The sequence below is a fragment of the Ahaetulla prasina genome, chromosome 1 (assembly GCF_028640845.1).
Source record: "Ahaetulla prasina isolate Xishuangbanna chromosome 1, ASM2864084v1, whole genome shotgun sequence".
Taxonomy (NCBI): Eukaryota; Metazoa; Chordata; class Lepidosauria; order Squamata; family Colubridae; genus Ahaetulla; species Ahaetulla prasina.
In genome coordinates this window covers 123,355,508-123,377,091 of record NC_080539.1, presented here as the reverse complement: position 1 = coordinate 123,377,091, position 21,584 = coordinate 123,355,508, and the positions used below count along the sequence as shown (strand labels likewise).

The 21,584-nt window shown below is 47.0% G+C and overlaps 1 protein-coding gene across 1 annotated transcript; it reads left to right on the top strand.

The window, feature by feature from the left end:
• Positions 1-8,337: 8,337 nt before the first annotated feature.
• On the top strand, positions 8,338-21,188 carry PRDM13 (PR/SET domain 13). Its single transcript, XM_058175514.1, has 4 exons — positions 8,338-8,736; positions 11,055-11,186; positions 11,311-11,431; positions 19,624-21,188. The coding sequence occupies exons 1-4, from the start codon at positions 8,338-8,340 to the stop codon at positions 21,186-21,188; spliced, it is 2,217 nt and encodes a 738-aa protein (XP_058031497.1).
• Positions 21,189-21,584: the final 396 nt, after the last annotated feature.

Sequence of the window (21,584 nt, the reverse complement as noted above, 5' to 3'; positions counted from 1 at the left end):
CAGTCTCCTCCTCGTTCTTCCCAGAAGCTGATAGGATGTTTTTGGTGCTCTGGCAAGGCCCGAGAGGGGCCGGGAGAGAGGGAGAGCTAGAGGCGTCCCCTTTTATGTGTGGCGCTGGGGCGGGCCCGGCTGCTCGAACTTCCTCCTCCTCCTCCTCTTCTCTCGGAGGCGGGTCCAGGCGGGTCGAAGGCTGCACACAAAGCGACCTGAGAATTTCTGTCACTCTCCGCATCTGGTGCGAAGTGCTTTAATCCCAATTAGGAGCGGCTGACACACGGTCCTATTCACGGCCCTGGGCTCTTGAATACATTTGCCTAGAAATGAACTTCGCCAATAGAGGCGCCGCTTAATGTGCCCAACAGCAAGGAAAATCGAATTGAGGCCCGGCCGCCTCGGAAAGCGAAGGTCGGAGAAAAGATATGAATTTATAAGGGCGACACCGAAACATCGCCATTCAACCCCCAAGGCGGCCGACTTTTCTTCGCACCCTGTCAACCGGGAGATAAGTGGGCCGAGGGAACGAGGGCGGGAGCCGGGAGAGGGCCCTGGACGCTGAAAGGAGGCGACTCTCGACAGACTTTGAATACGTGATGCGGCAAGTGGCCGCCCGCTCGGCCCCCTAACTTGAAAGCGCCCGATTGTGAGCGCTTTCAAATACAGCTAAGGCCCTTCGACGGGGGCGGGCGGGGCGCGCTCAGAACTCTGCGCGCGCAAAGAAGGAAGGGGGGGGGAAAGGGCTCTTCGCCGAATATCTCCCCCCCCCACACACACACACTCCCACCAGCCTGCGCTGACCAGGAACCCAGTGGAGAAGGAAATCGCCAAGGCTTGTGCAAGCTGAGATGATCGTGTCAAATGCCGTGGAAGCCCAATTATTATTTAAAAACCGCTCCAATACCGTCCCACCTGCCTCTTGTCTCTCCCAAAGAGGGTACTTTGCAGAGGTGGGTTTCAGCAGGTTCTGACTACTTCTGGAGAACCGGTACTGGGGATTTTGAGTAGTTCGGAGAACCGGTAGTAAAAATTCTGACTAGCTCAGCCCCCATCTATTCTCTGCCTCTCAAGTCCCAGCTGATCAGGAGGAAATGGGGATTTTGCAGCAACTTTCCCCGTGGATTAGGGAGGGAATGGAGATTTTACAGTATCCTTCCCCTGCCATGCCCACCAAGCCACACCCACAGAACCGGTAGTAGAAAATTTTGAAACCCACCACTGGTACTTCGGGGAACCAACCACCCGCCACCAAAGCAGCCCCGAGTCTGATCGCCTTTCTTTGGCTCTACTCACGCACCTCTTTCGCACGATCCATTGGATTCTCCCCGAAAAGCAAAGGGAGCCGAGAGCCTGTTTAGGGTAGTAGGCAATGGCGTCGAAGGGTGCACACCGCCTCCAATAAAAGGGCTAGTTTAGAGGGGGGGGTAAATGTTTTCCAAACTGATGCTTTCCAGGCATGGAAGGGCTGATGGGAAACGGCCTTCCTTCTTGACCTCAGGATGACCAAACTGTATACCTAGCATTAGTTAACTCTCCATAGGGGCAGATATATCAAATAAGTGATGCTTCCTTTAGAGCAAGTTTTATTTAAAATGATATCAACCTCGTCCCCCCATTCGGATTAAGAAAAATATTACCACCACCACCCCGTGCTGCTTTAAAAGAAATACAACATCAACGAGTTCTGGCTGGGTAAATTTACCGGTATATTTGTGGAGGAAAATATGAGTTAGGAGTAAATACATCTGCGCTTCTTATTTCACCCTCATAGTGGAGAATACAATATTAGGGATGAAAAAGTCTTCAGGTACAAATGGTTTTTTTTGATTCTTATGCACGGTTTGTTGACTCGGATTAACTGCTATGTCAAATGTCCATTGAGCGATACAATTTGTTTGTACCACCAGTCACAATAATCCGATTGACTTTCTTCGGATTTTGGCGATGGGGCGGAGCGATTGACATGAAGCTGAATAGAAGAAACCTGAAAGTGAATATTAGAGTTGGGGTGTTTGCGTGAGAAAGGGAAGAGAGAAATTGTGGCTGAAATGCATCTTTCTTTGAAGTCCAACAGGACTGACACTGCCGGCTCTGTTCTGTTTATAAGGGAACAATCTGAGCCACTGAATAAACTTCTGTCTTTCTTTCTTTCTTTCTTTCTTTCTTTCTTTCTTTCTTTCTTTCTTTCTTTCTTTCTCCCCCCCACCCTTTATTGTTTAAGCATCACTGTGTTTCTTTCCTCCAACATAATGGTGCTGGCCCTGTATACAGGCATTCATGCTGGTTTGAATGTAATGTTGAATCTTCTCACTGCTGAAGCAGTTTGATGGTCTGAATGGAGCTCCCTGGTGGGACATTGCTAGGCACAACTGTGCTTCTTTGGACGGCTGTTGTTCCTTAACATTCATGCCTCATTATGGGGCAACCTGTTCAAGCCAAAAGAGAGCCAGCTCTGAGCCAAAGCTTTCCCTTGGGGGCGTTGGCAGTTCAACGCTAGAGAGACAGAGAGGGAGAAAGGGAGAGAAAGCTCACTAAGGAGGGGGGGGGGAATCTTTTGGTCGCTGGGCAAAAGTGATTTCCCCCTTTTAACTGGTCTTTCCAGCGGCCCAGTTGAAGTGTCTGAAAAGGGACTAGTGGAATGTTGTGAGTCCCACATTGTCTCGGAATAAAGCTAGAAGCATGTAATTAATGTGTCCTTTTAATAAGGGACAATAAAACCGTTCAAGCTATTTAATTTCATTTAATTTTCCATCCCATTTGCTCCCAAGTCTCCTCCTCCTCTCCCCTCCGCCCTCCACTTTTTTTTTTTTTTTTTTGTAAACACCCAAGCTTTTATGGTGCGACTTGCTCCAATGGGCACATTAGGTTGATTTCAAACTTTTTTTAAAGGAAAGAACGACCATATATATAATACATATAATCACCCTTTTGTCCCCTCCTCCGTTTCTTTTTCGGAGGAGACATTTAATACTATAGGAAAGCAGCTCTGAAGCAATGCAGTTCTACAAGCGGAATAAAATAAAATAAAAATAGGCTCATGAAATATATTTCTTCGTGCCCCCATCCCAACGTTTCCCTTCCTTAACAGGGATGGGATGCAGATCCTATTGACTAGGTTTCATATACAGGCTTGGCCTGGCCTCGAGCCCCTTTCTCTTCCGGCCGCTGTTTTAAGAACGGTTTCGACCCGTGCTCTTTGACTGGAACCGGACTGGCGAGAATCCCACCCCGAGCTATAACCGAGATTCTTCCCCACTCCGGTCGATTCGTCCGCTTGCGGCGAGCAACAGTATATTGTGCCGGGTGTCATCCGAAAGCCGGCAGGGCAGAGGTTATCCTCCTTGTCTTCAGCCAAAATTTATTGCCCTCCCTTTTTGCTGAGGGAGGGGATCGCTAGGTCATCTTCAATCTGGCCTTAAAGAAGCGAGAGAAGGAGTCATTTCGGAAGCCAACCCAAATATGGAGAAAAGGAGGGAGGGGGGAGAGAGAGTGTGTGTCCAGCTTTGAATCCCCAACCTAAAGTCCCAGCTCTCTCCCGTCCCTGACTCTTGGATGCTGCCTCAAAAGTCTCCATCCCATTGAAACTGGGAACATTGAAAACAGCAGCTTCAAGCAGGGCTGATAGGAAGTAGATTCCACTGACGGAAACTGATTTCTGAAAGTAGGGATAGAGCCTATAAGAAAAGTTCTAAAAAACCAGAAATTTACCCTAGAAAAAAGTCCTTAAAGAGATTTACCCTTTAAAAAAGTCATTTTTTACAGTCCTAAAAATGCCCGTGACAACAAGGCCTCCATCCATCGTCCCTTTCTGCTGCGTCCTATCTTGATGTAGTTTTTGCTTTCTTATTTACTCCCTCTTTGTCCATGAAATTAAAACCCTGGTAAAGGGAAATGAATGGAGATCTCACTGCCTGCCAGTGTGTGTGTATGTGTTTGTGTGTGTGTGTGGTTGTAGTTGCCTTCCCTTTAAAAGATCGGAAAAGAAGATTCTCTTTCAAGAGTCTTGAGAATTGGACTGTATTAGTTTGGTACATTAAAAAAATGGATCAATGTTTCCTAAGCATGCTGCAAGAGTCTTTCTTAGCAGACTGCAGTCTCTGGAAGCATCTAGGTGCAAATGTTCTTAGCTGAAGCAGGCTGAGATTGCAGCCAAGATCAGAAAGGTCTCTAATCCACCAAAATGTCTCCCGGAGTTGGGCAGCATAAAAAATTGATAAATAAATAATAAAACTGCCAGGTTTTCAAAGGCTTGGATCTCAGTATTTGAGAGCATCCTGGGGAAGAAAAGGTGTGATATACCCCTAGCTTTAATTCCTCAATCCTCAAGCTATTGAAGGGATCCTGATCCAACACTTAGTTTAAAACTGAACTATAGTGATTGGGAAGGAAACGGGTTAACTCCATCAAAATTAACTTTATGCTGGCAGGTCTGCACTGTAACAATCTGGACCGCCAGTAGATGACAGCAAAGAGACACAAGAAACCTAGATTAGTTTCTGCAGCACAGCACTTTCCCCCCTGCTTTTGAAGTTAAGTGTCTAACCACACTTCTCATGGAGTTGAACTTGTTTTCAGGCAAGTTGAGGCTGCTAGATCCCCTTTTTTCCTTTCTTTGCTTGCTGGCTCTCATTTTTTTTTTTAAAAAAAGTTGCAACTGGATTTCCTCTGAAGTAGATTCTTGAATTCAACAGGTGCTATTTCTAACTGTTACCAGGCCTCTCCTGGTAACTCTCCTGCCGGGTAACTCTCCTGCCTGGCATTTAGGTATCTGAGCAGTCCGTTTGTAGAGACGTCCCACTGGTTCAATTGTTCTCACGTCAAATAAGCATACTTTTCACTTCACCTGCAATTCCAAATAGCTTCACTACGGAACACCTGATTCTTTTTTTAAAAAGAAACACAGGATCTAAATAGAAAAATATCTGTACCTTTGCCAGAATCCTCGATATAACAAAATCAGTCAATTGCCAACAGGATGACCTCCCAGTTAAAAGATGGCAAAAATCTCCCAGCTAAAAGATGTGACCTAAAGGAGCAACCATCCCGCAGGTCCCAGTATGTTTCTAACAGGTCAACTTTTTGTTTTTCTAATCTTGAGGAAATGACAATTGATCTGGAGCTATGTTCAAATAACAAAAATCAATAAATTAAGCGAATGTGGACCTTCAGGTCAAACCACTCCTATCTGTGTGAAAAATCAGTCCATTCTCCTACACTTTGTGCGTCAGAGCTGAAGGAAATCAGCTTAAGACTTGCTCAGTCAAGCAATACTTTGTGTTTTCATTAACTGAAGTGTCCAAAGTCAACAGCACTGGAATAAGGTGCAGGCTATGGAATACAGACCTGGCCAAGGTAATCCTTGTTTCAAGCCCCTGATCCACACTGGAGAACCAGATACAAACCCCATCATTTCAGCAAAATTATCAAAGATTGTCAAATTAGAATGCCTTAGCTTAGTGTTTGATAACTAAGTAATCAGAATTAAGCCCGATTCCCATACAATAGGCTTAAGATTTAAACGCACGAGGTAGTTCGCTCCAGGTGACTAAATATTGCAGATTTTTAGATCCCCCAGAAGCTGGAGTGAATAAATGGCCAAAAACAACAACAACAAAAACCAAACCCCAACCTCACTTAAGGCTGAAATCGCTGAATTCTGCCGGATCGGGTCCTTTGAGTTTAAGAGTTTCGGAGGCCCTGTCCCAAAGGTTATGTGAAAGTCAGCCCTACCCCGCTCCTTTGAATGTAACTTCCAAGGGACGGGCTTATCCCACCCTGCCAGGCCGCGAAGCCTTTGCATGACTAGTGGGAAGTAAATCCTTTTCAAGCAGATGGGTTTTATTTGTGGGTCTCCTTGGCTTGCCTCCAAACGATTCGTTCCGGTAATGTTCGCCGGTGGTGGAACTGCTGCTTGTCGAAACTCTGGGAAGAGAGCGAGCGAGCAAGACAGCGAGAGATCGCACAATGCAAGCAAGCCGCGCACTGAGGCGTCTTCTCCGCTCGGCATAAAAGTGCATTTCTCAAGAAGCGACGCCGCGAAGGTCTTCCTCGGTGACAGTCTGCCCATCTCGCCCGTGCGACCGAAAAGAAGCAAGCCCCTTTGGGCTTTTGCGCGAAGCCCCCTTTTCCTTGCAATCCCATTAGCGGAACATAGAACGCCAATAAAACATTCGCAGGGTTAGCCTCTTGGGCACGGTACAAATACATTGGGAAGTAAATTTTCGTTGGCTGAACGAGGGCTCCTTATAGCCTGGTAGAGAGGCACAAAAATCAAGCCTGGTCACGTGGCTCTTGGTTAGGCCAAGATTGGACATGCCAGTCAAAGTTTTGAGGGCCGATGTAATTCCTTCACACAATTTATTCTACCGATTTCAAGAAGTGGTGTATTAACCATTAAGCAGACTAAGCACGTGCTTAGGGCTCCAAGCCCAAAGGGGCACCACAAAGTTGAGAAAGAAAGAAAAAACCATACTGTTTGTACAGTATGTACAAAGGAGTGGGGCACCAAGTTTTATCAGTGCTTAGGGCACCAGTGAGCCTTAATCCGCCACTGATTTCAGGGCAGCCCTAAGACTTTTGAGGAAACCCAAATGATCTCTTCCTGAGGTGCGCCTCTTCTTTTCTTGTGCCTGGTCCTAGAAGTAGCTCTCTAGGTCAACCAATTGCTTGAAAGGTTTGCAGAAGTAGAGTTAAGACATCCCTTTTTTTTCCTTCCACAGCGCTGAGAATGTCTTGTATATAAATCTCCATCCCTGTTCGGAGGACAGGTCTGGTATTACGAGACAATAGATCTGCATGGAAGGGGAGGTACGGATGGAACAGGAAGCTTTTGGACAGTCAAGAGCTGCCTGAAATTCTCCAGGAAAAGCGACCGGAACACATCTATCACTGCCATGGGAAGGACAGAAGCATCCTTTCGTGATAGATAGCCTCGTCTTTCCTACGAAATGAGACCCCAGGATTTCAACAGAGCTACCTTCCTACTAAATTCTAAGAATATTAGTACCCAACTATGGGGCTGAAACCTAACGCTTAATTCTCGCCCTGGATTAAAGCCGTACAGTACACTCCTGGCTTCCACTGAGTTCAACGGCATTCCCTCCCAAAGAAGCGTTTTGTAGGATTACCGTAATAAGATTAACTCTCGAGAAAGATGCAGTTATTTCAACAGGCCTGACTTGAAAATAAATTGAATTGAAATAGTTCTGTTGAAATATTTTATGGCTATTCAATAATCTCTCTTCCCCCCCCTCTCTCCCTCTCTCTTTCTCTCTTTCCCTCCCCCTCCCTCCTTCCCTTCTTCATTATCTTGTCTTATTTCTCTCCATCCCATGACTATTTTTCCCTCTAGGTCTTGTATATGCAGATTTCTTAAATAAGAATAATTTGCCAGGCCTTTTGGTTTTGTTACGTAAAGAACCAGACTTGTAGCTTTTCGATTTATTGTTCAAAAATTCTAAATAAACAGAATAAGAGACTTGGAAGGAAAAAAAAATCTGTGCTGCCTGAATCAAGGTATGGGCAATGCACGCCAAAGGAGAAGCGATTCTCATAATCTTGGGTCTTGCTATACTTTCTCTTAACTGAGTTCCAATGCTCCTTAAAGTCAGATAAAACTATTTCTACTACGTTTTTAAACGCTTCCAAGAAGCGACGAGGAATCCTGGCTCTCGGACAGGTGAGTCCAGTAGAAAAGGAGATTTAAGGAACGAAGCCGGTCTCTAAGCAGAATTCTGGCCTTTAACGGAGCCACGAAGTTGGCCATATAGCAGCGTTGCTCTTTCCGTTTTAAAAGTGTAAGCATTTTCTGGTGTTTTCCCATCAAGTACCTGCCCAATTTCTGTATGGCACACGCCAGGAATCAATAGAAGTTAACAAGGCCTCCAAACACTTTCCCCCCACCACCCCAACCACTCTTTGTTTAATCGCCTTTACAATCCCGCAAAAGGAGGGAGAATTAAAAATCTTTGAAGTCCCCTGGTTTACAAAAGGCTCAGCCAAGTAGACTTAAAACACTCCCTTCTTTTCCAAAACTGGTTTGTCGAGGAACAATCGGAGGAAGTAAAATTTATGGAGAAATTATACAGTGGATTTGTCACTTAAAATATCGTAACTGTCTCGGGGACAATCCCACATGCTGAGGATTAATGGTCCTTCCAGACCTTTGATTCACCAGCGTCTTTTCTTTGCCCTTGACAAATTGGATTTTTAGGAATGGGAAGGTCGCCTGGGCCATTGTTGGTTGCCCCATTCAAAAAAAAAAAAAGGCCCTTGATTATGCGCTGCGGAGGGAGGGAGGGGAGGAGGGAAGGGGTCGGGAAAAGCGCCATGTGACCCTCTCGCATGGAACTCGGCAGCTGCTCCAAGCGCTCAACTTCTCTCGCCGCCCCAACCGGGCGCCCTGGAGCACCGTCGTGCCAAGGGGAGAGCCCTCGCCGTGTAGCAATTGAAAAGGCGGCGCGCACCCCCGGCCGCGTCACTCTGCGGGCGGAGAGAACACCAGGGCGGCTCAACCCCCGCCGCTGCTCTCGCTCACTCCAAGTGCGTCCAGAGTGGGACCAGCTTTCCCAGCGCCGCGGTCCTTGCCCAGAGGCAGCAATGCTAAGCAGCCGGCCCCCGCCAGCACTCGGCATCACCGCGGAGAGCAGCATCCCGGCTGGCCTGCGCCTGGGTCCTGTGCCCGGCACCTTCAAACTGGGCAAGTACCTGTCCGATCGCAGGGAGCCGGGACCCAAGAAAAAGGTATTGCTCCCATACCTGGGCGGAAAGCACAGGGGGGAGACCCGTAAGCCCAGGCGGGAAAGGGGTGGAAGGGGGAGCAGATCTCTTCGGAGGGAACAGCGCGCACGAAACACTATTTTTCTTCCCTGTCACCCGTGGAAGGAAAAGGACAGGGAAGGGTTTCTGAAGTTTCTGGGATGGGTGACCCCCTCTTTCTGACGCCATTCAGATGTTTAGATTTAAGGAGAGAGCTGGCTTTGGTTGCTTGGTATTTCAACCTCTCCCATACACACAAACACGCACAAATTTACTGGCACGCATTATTTTTTCTTCTCCATCCCGAATGGCTTTTGACACTCAGAATAAGCCCCCCCCCCTTGATGTCTCTTCCCAAATAACCTAAATGCGGAATTCATAATTAAGAAGTCATTAAACGATCAAGAGTGCACAGATGGTTGTCGGAGTGGGGTGAAAGTGAGAGCAACACAAACTCGCCTGGTACAGAACCGGTCCTCTAGGTAGGAGAGATTGGCAGAAATGTAGAAGGGTAGCTTCTTAAAGCAAAGTCAGCTGTCTTGGAGCACCGCCACCCCACAGACAGTTTAATGAGGCACCGGTTGTCTTATTCTAGACTAGAGACTATGCCCACAGAGGTAAAGAGAGAGAGAGAGAAAAAGTTTGCAAGCTGTGGATTCATAGCATCGCCTAATTTTTGTCTTTGCCAAGGTCAGATACGATGCAAAGAATAACTAGGCAAATTTTGTCATGAAGCTTTGGACCGTGTTGGATGCTGCATAACCTAAGCCGTTGCTGGCATATTCTATCTCCATCTTTTAAAGCTGAGTCATGATAATAATAGGAACATTTTGATCCGGGTGAAATATTTATTTGGCAAAACGAATCGGGACTATTTCCAAAATACAACTCTGTGGGACATTAATAAGATTTATGCACCCCAAACCTATAAATGGCTTCCAGAGTAGAAATGGTTTCAGGGATATGAGACCTTCTTTGGATGAATTTAACAGGAGGCAGCTTGATCCCCAAGTCCAGCGATCTGTCACAAGTGTCCCCCCCACTTCTTGGATTCTGAATAGCCTTTAATTGTTTTTAAACGCTCTGCCAGACTCTTCAAATTTATTTCTCATCTGGCTCCCTCAATTGCTCCCTTTAGCATGCTTTTGTAAGAACGATGTTTATTGCGCAGTCTTTCAAAGGAGGTAGCTCCTCATTCCCACTCTCCCACCCCCCAAAATGTTCAAGCAGATTATGAAAGACAAGAGAGATTTGATGACTAAACTGAGTCACTTACCCTTCTTCTTACTGAACAAATCGGATTAGATGATTAATTAATTAATTAATTGCACTGAAGGGGATCGGTGCAGAGATTTCCCTGGGTGGGTGGAAAATATTCATAGAGCATTTTGAAAGGCGGCTGCAACTAAACATTTCAAGACTTGGCAGTAGAGTCAGGGCAGAGAAAATGAAAGGAAAAGGATTGACTGGGTGTGTGTGTCCCCCCCCCAACAACTCCCTCCCCCTGTTTTTTTCACTTGCCAGGAATTCTTCTGAAGCAACATGAGGGAGATCTGTCACTTTCTGCCTGTTGTGAGAAAATAGTGGCATAACTCAGTCTGAAGCCTCAATTCTTGGAAGTAAGGCTAACTAAGGACTTACTTCGAGGAAAGATGCAAGATCCTTTATGGCCACAGTGCTAGCTATATCACCTGAACACCAGCCCTTTCCATTCAAGTGGATCTGGCCCTTCCTTTTCCCCAATGGGTGCCTAGGCAAACCCATTCGGAGGGCCTTTTAGCAGAAATAAACGAAAACCGAAGAAAGCACTAGGCTTCTCTTCCAAGACACTACTCCTTTAAAGACAATCCAAATTTACCACAGAGTACATAGGCTTTTTCCAGTTCAGCACTCTAAATTCCATGTCCATTTAAAAAAAACAAAACCAAAACCCATTCGTCGCACTCAATCGCCAGGTTCTGGTTTGCAGCAGTGGCTGTAGGTGCCTGATGTTTGCGCCTCTAAGAATGTGCTTTTCTGCACATTTACCCGACGGTAAGCCCGACGGAACTTACTTCGGAGTGGATGCTCCTGGGGTTACTGGCAACTGTCTCCTGGCTGCAGCAGTTGGCTAAGGAGCTCAGCCCATCGATTGGTTCCTTTTCATTGCAAACGGCAGGAATCCTTTTCTAGCGTCCAGAAAGGTCATTAGATCCCATCCAGTGATTGGAAACGCCGGTTGTCGAACGCGCGTCCTGCAAGGCAGCGCAAGCCAGCTGCCAAGTCTCTGATATTACAATTGACCGGCTTTCCCTGTTTTCCAGGTGAGGATGGTGAGAGGGGAGCTGGTGGACGAAGCTGGAGCCTCGGCCGTGGAATGGATTGGGCTAATCCGGGCTGCCCGACATGCGCAAGAGCAGACTCTGGAAGCGGTGGCAGATCTGCCGGGGGGACAGGTACTGGCCTCCTAAACTTGCTCCGGTTAACTGGAGAGGCGGATAGGGGCACCGTCCGGGTCTAGAGGTGGCATGCCTTGCCCCTCTGAGCCGCTGAGGGTCTCAGTCTCTCGTTTCTCCTTAGATTTTCTACCGTGCATTGCGAGAGGTCCAGCCGGGAGAGGAGCTGACCGTGTGGTATTCCAACGCTTTGGCTGAGTGGTTTGATATCCCGGCCACGGCGACCCCGACCCACGACGAGAAAGGTAGGCTCCTGCGAGCGAGCATCTCGACTCGGGCGGAGTTTGGCACTGCCGGAAAGCGCCGTCGACTCTGCTCACTTTCCACTCCCAGGGTATCTTGCGACTAACTTTCACATAGGTAGAATAATCGTCCCGTCCCACCTCATGTTAAAGTCTTAAAGGTCTTTAATTCGGAGGAATTCGACCCTATTGAGCCCAGTGGGATTAACCCCTCTCCCTTGGGGATCTGGATTTCCTGCAAGGGCGGGCACACCCGCGACTCGGGCGCAGCCTCAGGAAAAGGCTGTGTCTTCCCGCTGATCGTGCCACGTGTTCATCTCCACTGCAAAGGATGCAAAGGGAAGCTGCGAAGTCTCCTATCGGTCCCCCACAGCTTACCTCGTAGAACCAGGAGAAGACAAGCTCCGTCGCTGCTGGCTTAGATGGCAAGCCAAGCGTCTATGGAGATTCTCAGTCATCCAAGGTCATGGTTGTCCCAAAGGTGCTTTTTCCCCCCCCCAAGAGGCAACTGGACTTTCTGGATTTTTCTTTGAAGACGTTTGCTTCTCATCCACAAAGCTTCTTCAGCTCTACTGGATTCCCCACCATCCACTCAGAGCTGAAGAAGCTTCTTGGATGAGAAGTGAAACGTCTTCAAAGGAAAAACAAAGTCCAGTTGCCTCTTGAAAAAAAAAGCACCTTTAGGATGGCAAGGTTTCTAGAATATAGGTGAACAGTTATTGAGCTCTACTGTGCAATATTTTTACGTTTTAAACACGAAACCTAGAGACCCTTTATTTGGCAGTAAATCCTATGGAGCCATCCTACAGTGGAGGGATTTCTTGATATCAAGGTATTTCCTTGCAAAGATGTGCTGTATTGCAGAGTCCCGCTAGGTCGTCTTATTCCGAAAAAAGGATTCCTCGGGGTTAAAGTTCTTGGACTCCAAATTACCAGTGTAAAAATGGCAACTGGCAAAAAGGAAGGGAGGGGAAAGTTAAGTGAGTAAAAGAGAGGATGGCGAAATAAAGTGGACCCTCAGAGGTGGGTTTCAGCAGGTTCTGACCAATTCTGGAGAACCGGTAGCGGAAATTTTGAGTAGTTCGGAGGACCGGTAGTAAAATTCTGACTGGCCCCACCCCCATCTATTCTCTGCTTCCCAAGTCCCAGCTGATTGGAAGGAAATGGGGATTTTGCAGTAACCTTCCCCTGGGTTGGGGAGGGAATGGAGATTTTATAGTATCCTCCTGCCAAGCCCGCCAAGCCACGCCCACTAAGCCACACCCACAGAACCGGTAGTAAAAAAATTGGAAACCCACCACTGGGACACTCCCCCATGTTCTTGGTTAAACTGGGCGCTAGCAAGCTTTCTTTGCCTTTTGGAGGCATCTCCCCCCCCCCCGTCACCGTCTCCTGCAGAGAAACAGCACAGAATAAGGAAGGCGTGGGCCACATTTGATGATTATAAACCAACCTTAACTTTGGGGGGACGACGTGAGGGCTTCAGTAGGCGGGGCAATGAAACAAAAGGGCGGAGATAAGTTTCTTGTGGTTGGGGGAGGGGCTTGGAGCTTTTATTTTCCTGAACATGTTTTAAGCCTATTGTAGGGCTTGCTCCGTAGTCCTTGTTTCAAAATGATGAGAAATGGTCGGAGCAGAGTCTCGGTGGCGGAGGGGAGCGGGGAGGCTCATGAGTCAGCAACGCAGAAATCTTTTCTTTCAAAAACATTTCTTAGAAATAGCTACTCTCAAGCAGCAGATTCTTTGCCTGCTGAGTCCACAACTGTTCACTCTACCCTTCTGGAATGTATTCCTTTATTTAACTTATAGGCAGCGCCAATCCGATGTCCTATCTAGAAGTCCTGCGTTATAATTTATGTGCTAGAATTATGCTAGAATTGCAAATCTCTCCATCGAAGGTCTACTCCTGATGCTTTCCAAAGTTTCAGCCGAGCATTTTCAAACTTGGATGCCAATTCCACTTCTGAGTTGAAAGAAGCCAGAGCAGACTTCAGACAGGGAACAGTTCTAGACTGTTAGGGGAACCATCGGTCATTGTTTAAAAACTTTCTACATTCCTAAGAGACATTTCTAACACTGGGGACACATTTCTTTCGTTGGATGATTCATTGTTGTTGGTTACAGCAATTTTACGACAACACTTTATTCTAGGATAAGGAACTGGAGAGTAAGCAAGCCAAGAACGGGTGGTTTTCTGGGCAATCATACAGGGAACGTAAACTTTTTCTAACTTCGTAGTCTAATTTAGAATCCTGGGATATCCTAGCAGTCTCCCTTCTAAATGCAGACTAGGTCTTGTTGTTCGTAGCCTTTTTTTTTTTTTTTTGAGCTCAGCCAAAGTCTGCCAGTTACTGCAAACAAACTATCTTGCCCAACCTTGCATGTTTTCATTAAGCTCTCCATCCTCCTCCCTTTTCATTTAGATCCATCATTATAGTTGCACTGTCCATTCCTCTGATTAAAGTGCTCTCTACTGTTAAGCTATTGGGAACAGGCAGCAGGCTCCTCTTGAGTCCCTGGGTGGTCCCTTGGACCAGGGGTCTCCAACCTTGGCAGCTTTAAGCCTGGAGGAAGTCCTCCACGCTTAAAATTGCCAAGATTGGAGAACCCTGCCTTGGACCATAACTCCCCAGTTAGAATTGCCTTTCCAGCTAGGCATGATGGTAAGTGGTACCTGAGCCGCTCTGCAGTCAGACAGTCAAGTTAAGGAGCCACTCTTCTCTTAGTGCAATTCTTTTCTTGGACCATTCTCAAACTGAGATGGTGATTGGAACTTGACTTCAATTATGCAGATTCTGACCTAGGCCATTCTAAACACCACAACTAATAATACAAGAGCCTTTCTAAAAAACAAACAAACCCTGTTCTTTTAACCACCCCTACTTCGCAATGAGGTTCCTGCTGTTGCCAGGAGCTACACCCACAACGCCCCCAGGAACTGCGCTTTCTCTAGAGTTTTTTTGTGTAGCGTTAATCCAATTAGAACCAAAGAGGTCTGGCTCTCGGGGAATGTGCTGCAGAGCAGCAAAACCCTTGGCAAGGAGCAGTTACTATTTATTTATTTATTTATTTATTCCCGTTCTTCAGCTTCCATCCTTGCTTCTGGATGCGGCTGCACCTCGCTTTAAGCGACCTTAGGAAACCTTCAAAAGCGGCGGGGAGCGATCTTTCTCACGCGAAGCTTCAAAAGCGGCAGGGAGCGATCTTTCTCACGCGAAGAGATTCTCCTCTAGCCCTTGGGGAAAAAAGTCCCTTCGCATAGAACGTGTCGAGAAAAAGACGCGGCAGAGCAAAGGGCTTGGAAAGTCGGCGGCCTTGCGGAGTAGAAGTGTTGGAACTGCTCGATTCAGCCGGTGCAGATTGAGTAAACGAGGCTCTTAGGAGCAGACCGAAAGCGGTTGTATTTCTGTCTGTACGTGTGGAGAGGAGGGCAGGAACCAAGCAACTTTCTAATTAAGCTCGCTTGCTACTATTTCCAAGTTATTATCGCTTGAAACTTATAAGACGGTTACAATTTCTAGTATGTAGCCTTCCATTCCTAGCAAAGTTTACCTGTTTTCTTCCCTACTCTTTTAAAGTACGTGGATCACTAAGTCGGACTGAAAGCGAACAGTTTCTAATGCACTCGAATGCTAAAGAGATTATGACCCTTCCTTTCTCTTCTTTTCCCCCATTCACACCTTATCAGTTCGAAGGTGCGCCGCATAGAAGCGAATTAGGAAGCCGGTAAGAGGGGGAAGCCTGGAGACAGCCAGTGGAAGAGAGAAATAGGGAATTCAACAACTTAAAATTAAATTTGTTGGAGTCCTCAGCCAGAACGGCTGATGACGATCAAGAATGGTAGGATAGCAGCCCAGTTATATTTGGGAACAAAGAAAATGCCTTTTTCCAACCTGAATTCCTTACAATGTGTTGGACTAGGAGGACTCTCCTCACTTACTGACAGGAAACCCAAAGCTGTTAAGAACCGCCCATACTTAGCTTCGCTGGCCAGTCGAGTCAGCAAGCAAGAGAAAGAAATCCCAATTTACGGAAGCAACACTTCATTAGATCCCAGACGTTTTATAAAGCAGACGCAAGCTTTCAAGTTTTGGAGAACTCTTCATTAAACAAGTTGACAGAAGCCGTGTAAGGGAACTAAATGAGAACTATTTTTATACCAGATTAGTGCTTAGGTAGAGTGAAGGAGAGCCTTTGGGCCTGCAAACTGGGCTTTCGAGGTTCCTTTGCTTCGGAAATGTACATTCCAATCAATAGATTAAAACGGTTTCTTTTGGCCCTCCCTCAAAAAAAAAACCAGCTTTGGTTTGCTGGCTGTAAGGTTTTTAAGTTTGTTCTCCCCACTCCCATTTGCGAGGTTAGCGGCCATATAAATCAATCGACTGATTGATCAAATAAATAAATAAATAAATATATCTTTCTTTTTTCCAGCAGAAGGGAGGTAATCTCTCCGAGTTTTTTATTTAAATCATTGGGAAACTAGAAATCTAGAATAGAAGTCCAGAAATAGACTTCCATGTCTATTCATTCCCTCCCTCCCCCCCCATAAGCCTGTGATCCGAAAAAAGTTGTGTCCCCACATTGGTGGGAATGTTCATTCTTGTGTGACCAATGTAACACACTAATTCGGTCTTATTTTTAATTCGTGTTATACTTCGACTCAGAGAAGTTTTGCAACCCCTTCCAGATCTTTTTGTTGTCTGCCGTTTGACAAATAGCTTTTCAGTTCCCTATCAAGTGATGGCGTTTAAGGTCTTCTCTTCAAACCCAAAATTTACTTTAGTGGGGTCTCCCCCACACCAATTGAGACCGTGGCTGAAAAATGTTATATATTTTGTCAACAACTTCACTCTCTCTAGACTTAATGGATGCTGCTGGTTAACCAGAAGATTTAATATCGCTGGCCAGCACTCTGGCACAATCTTCGTTTTTCCTCTCCACCCATAAACGACTCGTCCTGAACCAAATTGCTTTCACTCAATTCGGGACAAGCTAAACATTTCAGGAAGGGAGCCTGAAGGCCATTGCCTTTTAAATCAACCAATTCCTTATGGCTCATCCATCTAGGCCATTGTCTTGCCTGGTAACGAGGGGTTCATGAGCGTTAGATTGCCCTTTGTTCCCCGAGTCCGTTCCCTGACATACGCTACCTATTCTGTCCGCATCAACAGATGGGCCGCCGGACCCGAGCGTGAAGGCGGCAGCTGCTGGCGCTGGCCGCCTCTTCGTGTCCATAAGCAGCCTCGCTGCAGCGCTCGCCGCCTTCTCCAGCTTTACTGCTCTTTCTCCACTGTCACTTTTTCGCCCCCCCTCCCATGAAATGATCTCAATGGAGAAAAGTGCCCGCAACTGAGATTCATACGCATTACCCACTTTTCTCAATAAAGTCAGATGCGGATTGACTATTGCAGCCTGATTCAGATACCCCGAAGACTTGGAAATTACTTAGTCTTCGTGTAACTTATCTTCTGGACAGAAAATTGGGATAGAAATTACACAAGTGATTGAGGGATCATGCAGTCCACCGTTTGGACTACAAAGAAGCAGCGACAAGGTTCTTTTGAGACTGCAGTCTCAAGAATGACAGGTCTGATTGTATTTACTAAACTTTATTAATTTCGGGGTAAGGAAACATGGTATTTGGCATCATATAACAGGCAACATATCGCTGGTTAAACTCATGGTTTTTTATGAAGAATGAGACCTTAAAAGATGAACTGATTCTCGGTGGCATAAGTTGGCTCACACAAAATACCTTTTCACATGATGCCCGAAGCAAGCCAAAACTTGCAAAGAATATCAAATATTCCTTGGTACTTTGAAGGAGTAACAAATATATAATTCGATCCATTATATGTATTACATGTACCCTTGATTTGGATAAGGGCAATTTGTGAAGAAAAGTGATGGGGCATGAAATGTGGAAAGTAACTGAGCATTACAAAGATGTGTGTTGGAAGATAAGAGATACATTTATTGCATTGGTGAACCAATTAGCACACAAATTATGATTTTTTTTCTTTAACAAAAATGCAACTATTTCTTCAATAATTTTATGAATTATAATCTATATAATGTCTATAAAGGTTCTTTGTTCAAGAATGGCTACCATAAAGCTCAACAGAATGTCTTGGGAGATTGAAGAGTTTTGCTGCTGTTTTATGAATGTTAACATTTTAAACACCAAGTTTCATGTATTTGTTTGTGTAAATGTTGCCTATTTATCCTGGCTAGAGCAGAAAGCTCTTGTTGCCAAAGATAGCATATTGGAAGCTGTGACTATGGAAACCCCTAATATTGAAAAGGACATAATTAGGCTTTCCAGAATAGGGGAAGAGGGATAATTCAGGCATCCCACTTTGTAACAAGATATGATTTGTCTATCTGTAGCACTGCTAGTGGTTGTGTTTGTTGCTCATAGAGAGTAGGGAGAAGAAATGGAGAGGGGTGAAATCAGAAGAAAATGGCATTCACAAAGAATAACCTATCAAACAAAATTCAAAAACTGTCCATAAAATCTAAAAGTTGCAATTATATAGTCAGTAGTATACCTGATATGTATAAGAACTAATTAACATATGCAGAGATACAAACTCATTTTGACAGAAGGCAAGAGATGTTACTGAAATAGGATTATTTATTTTATAAAAGATCTTGTATTTTATTACTGACTCAACTTAAATCCAAGATAGCTGATTATGACATCCTTGTCTGCACAGTTAATCAGATACCAAATGCATTCAGGACAAGAACTTAATTCTTGCAGTTGTAATCAAGGGGAAGTTGGCTTCTAGGTAAGAGGAAAGCAATCTGGCTTCTCGAGTAGCTGCACATTATGTGCATACATCTTCCAGAACTTGTACTAGGGGTTGGGCTGGTCAGTTCAGATTTTTGTTTGCCAGACAGATTTGAGTGCTTCTTGTTAAACCAGTTAAAGTAGTACACCATTAATGACCTGATATGCTGAAATCTATAAATAGATCAGAGCAGGGCTAGGAGTATTGATAAAATAATTAAGGGGAATTATCAGTGAGCATCCAGAGTCTTCCAAAATATTAGATGTGCAATATGAGTAGGGTCTCTTTTGAAACTGACAAACAGGATTTCGAGAACACCAAACCTGATAAAAAAAAAAAAGTTGGTTCAGTGCTTGTCATTCTAGAGATGAATCAGGTTTGCCATAATTGTTAAATGACTCGTCCATATATTGTTTTAATTCTTTTACCTTCAGAATTATTCTTAATGTGATCAAACTGGACAACTGTCCTTTGTGTTGCCTTTTCAGTTTCTAGTATAACAGTATTTTTTTTACTGTAGAACCAACATAAAAGATTACTCTTGACCCCCGTGTTAAAAAAAGAGACAGTCTTAAAATAAATCAATTAAAATTAAGCCCTATTAATTTAAAAGTTTAGAAATAATGAATACTCATTATATATTATATATGCAAGCAACAGCTGCTTGTTCCAAGTCCTTGGGAAGGAATCAATAGGTAGATTAAAAATGCCAGATCTAGTCTAAACATCTGGCTGACTGTGAAACTAACCATAATGTACTGAATTTGTGTCTCTAGGGACTGCAGAGGTATATTAATTAAACTATTTCAAAAGTTCTATTTCTACTACGCTATATTTTCTACCATTGCTATTCCCACCACAGTTTTGCGACTATAATTGCTTAGAAATAAGAAATGGAGAAGTCATGAAAATATGTCAGATTGGGCTTTATAGAATTTGCTGTCATTTTTGTAATGGGAAGTTCGCCTTCTCATTACAAAATGAGAGCAAATTCTATAAAGAAAAGGAGAAAAGAATCATCTGCAATATCCAGAACTACTACAGGTTGATACTTTACTAGCAAACTACTAGTGCTTTAGGGCAAGACACCCCCCCCAAACCCTGTTTATCAACACAATGGAGACTAAAGCGATACATCAGCACGCTGTGAACCAAAGCGTGGCGATTCAGAGGTTGTTGGGAAATTGTTTGGACTCATGAAAGGGGGAGCCCAAAGGAACAACTAATTGGGGGAACTACTAATGGACAGCAGTTACACCGACCTCTGCTTCAACAGATTTCGCCCAAACCGCCCCCTATCACCTCCCTCCCCTTCCTATCTTAAAATCTTTTGTCAAGTCGCTCTTGGGCCACTTCGGCTTGTGGTAACAGCTCTCCCGGTTTGTTTTCCCTTGCTAGGCGAGGAGCGCTACATTTGCTGGTACTGCTGGCGGACCTACAAGTATCCCAACAGCCTCAAGGCCCACGTCCACTTCCACTGCGTGCTGAACCACGGCCGCGGCTTCGCAGGAGCGCCGGACCACCACCGGCCCGGAGAACTCTTCGGTACAGCTCTGAAACCGGCAGCCGTGCCGCCTCCGAGGCCCCCTTGCCCGGCCACGTCCCGAGACCCCGTCAAACGGGAATCGACCGGCTCGCCGTCCTTAGCCAAAGCGGGCGGGAGCGGGCGCAAAGCCGCCAGGGCCGAGCAGGAGCGAGCTTTGGACATGAGCTTGGGCTCGGGACGGGGCCCGGGACAGTTCTGGGGTCTGCTGGGCAGCACCTCCGGAGGTAGCAACGGCTTGTCTTTCTATCCCGGAGTGAGATCGGCCTTCAAGCCCACCGGCTTGGCTAAAGAAGATTCGGCTGCTTTTCGGGAAGAGGGCAAAGGCGGCGGCGGCGGCGGCGGCGGCTTCAGCAAGGCTTTGGGGAGCCTCAAGCCCGGCCGCGTGTGCAGCCAAGCCGGCGGCTCCCGCCACCCGCCTCCGCCTCCGCCTCCTCACACCAAATGTCACCCGCCGCCCGGCCCGCCGCCTTCCTCTTCTTCGGCGGCGGGGCTGGCTTATTCCGGCGCAGTCCGGGGCTTCCCCTTCCTGACACCCTTCGAGGAAAACTCCGCCTTCAAGCACGTGGAGCGCGGCTTCTCGACCAACCTTTCTCCCCCGTCCGGCCGCTACCCACGCTTGGCTGGCGGCGCCGGACTCCACTTGGAGCGCTTCGCCGCCTTGCCGCCCTTCGAAGGCCTGGCGCCCTACTCGCCCTCCGGGGACTGCCCGCTTCCGCCCCTCCTGCCTTCCTTCGCCGTCTATAACGGCGAGCTGCTCTATAGCGCCCCCTGCTACCCGCTCAACCTCCACTTCGGCAACTTCCTCAAGTATCCGGAGACGGCGTCCTATTTCGGCGGGGCCTCCGCGGCTGGGCTCCACCCGGCCGAGCTGGGCTCGTTAGCCGGCGTCGACCGCGAGATGGCCCTGCACACGCATCAGTTCTCGGAGATCGCGGCGGCCGAGAAGAGCCGCGGCCGTCTGGAGAGCTTGCCGGCCGCGCCGGCGGGGCCGGCCGGCGGCAAACCCAAGACGGGCCACCTTTGTCTGTACTGCGGCAAGCTCTACTCGCGCAAGTACGGCCTGAAGATCCACATGCGGACTCACACCGGCTACAAGCCGCTCAAGTGCAAGGTCTGCCTGCGGCCTTTCGGCGACCCCAGCAACCTCAACAAGCACATTCGCCTGCATGCCGAAGGCAACACCCCCTATCGCTGCGAGTTCTGCGGGAAGGTCCTAGTCAGGCGCCGAGACCTGGAAAGGCACGTCAAGTCCCGGCATCCGGGCCAGAGCTTGCCCAAGGGCGGCGCCGAGGAGCTCCAGGACCCAAAGACGGACAACGAGAGTGACGTCGACGTCTGCTTCACGGACGATCAGAGCGATCAGGACACCGGCAGCAGCGGTGGGGGCGAGGGCTGCCGGGCCAAAGAGCAGCAATAAAAACGGACCGTGGCCGGGGCGGGTCGGACGCAATACGGGAGTGACCAAAGCTGCTAGTCTCCTCGGAATGAAACTCTCTCCGTCCGTCCGCTCGCTCGGAGGAGCTACTGAGTATAATACCCAATTCAATCGGCATACCGTATGCCAGGACTAGAAAAAGGGAAAGCTGTTTGCCCAGCTGCTTAAATTCAGGGGTACGCTAAGGTCTTAACCAGTGGTGAGATCCAGTTTTTTTTACTACTGGTTCTGTGGGCGGGGCGTGGTGTGGCTTGGTGGGCGTGGCAGGGGAAGGATATTGCAAAATCCCCATTCCCTCCTCACTCTCGGCCCAGCAGAACTACTCAAAATTTCCACTACCGATTCTCCAGAACCTGTCAGAACCTGCTGGATTTCACC

Bases quoted from the DNA above. Each gene is read 5' to 3' on its own strand.
- PRDM13 (XM_058175514.1), top strand. From the start codon at position 8,338: ATGGAACTCGGCAGCTGCTCCAAGCGCTCAACTTCTCTCGCCGCCCCA. The intron at 8,737-11,054 runs GTATTGCTCCCA...CCTGTTTTCCAG, and splicing joins AGCCGGGACCCAAGAAAAAG to GTGAGGATGGTGAGAGGGGA. The intron at 11,187-11,310 runs GTACTGGCCTCC...GTTTCTCCTTAG, and splicing joins CAGATCTGCCGGGGGGACAG to ATTTTCTACCGTGCATTGCG.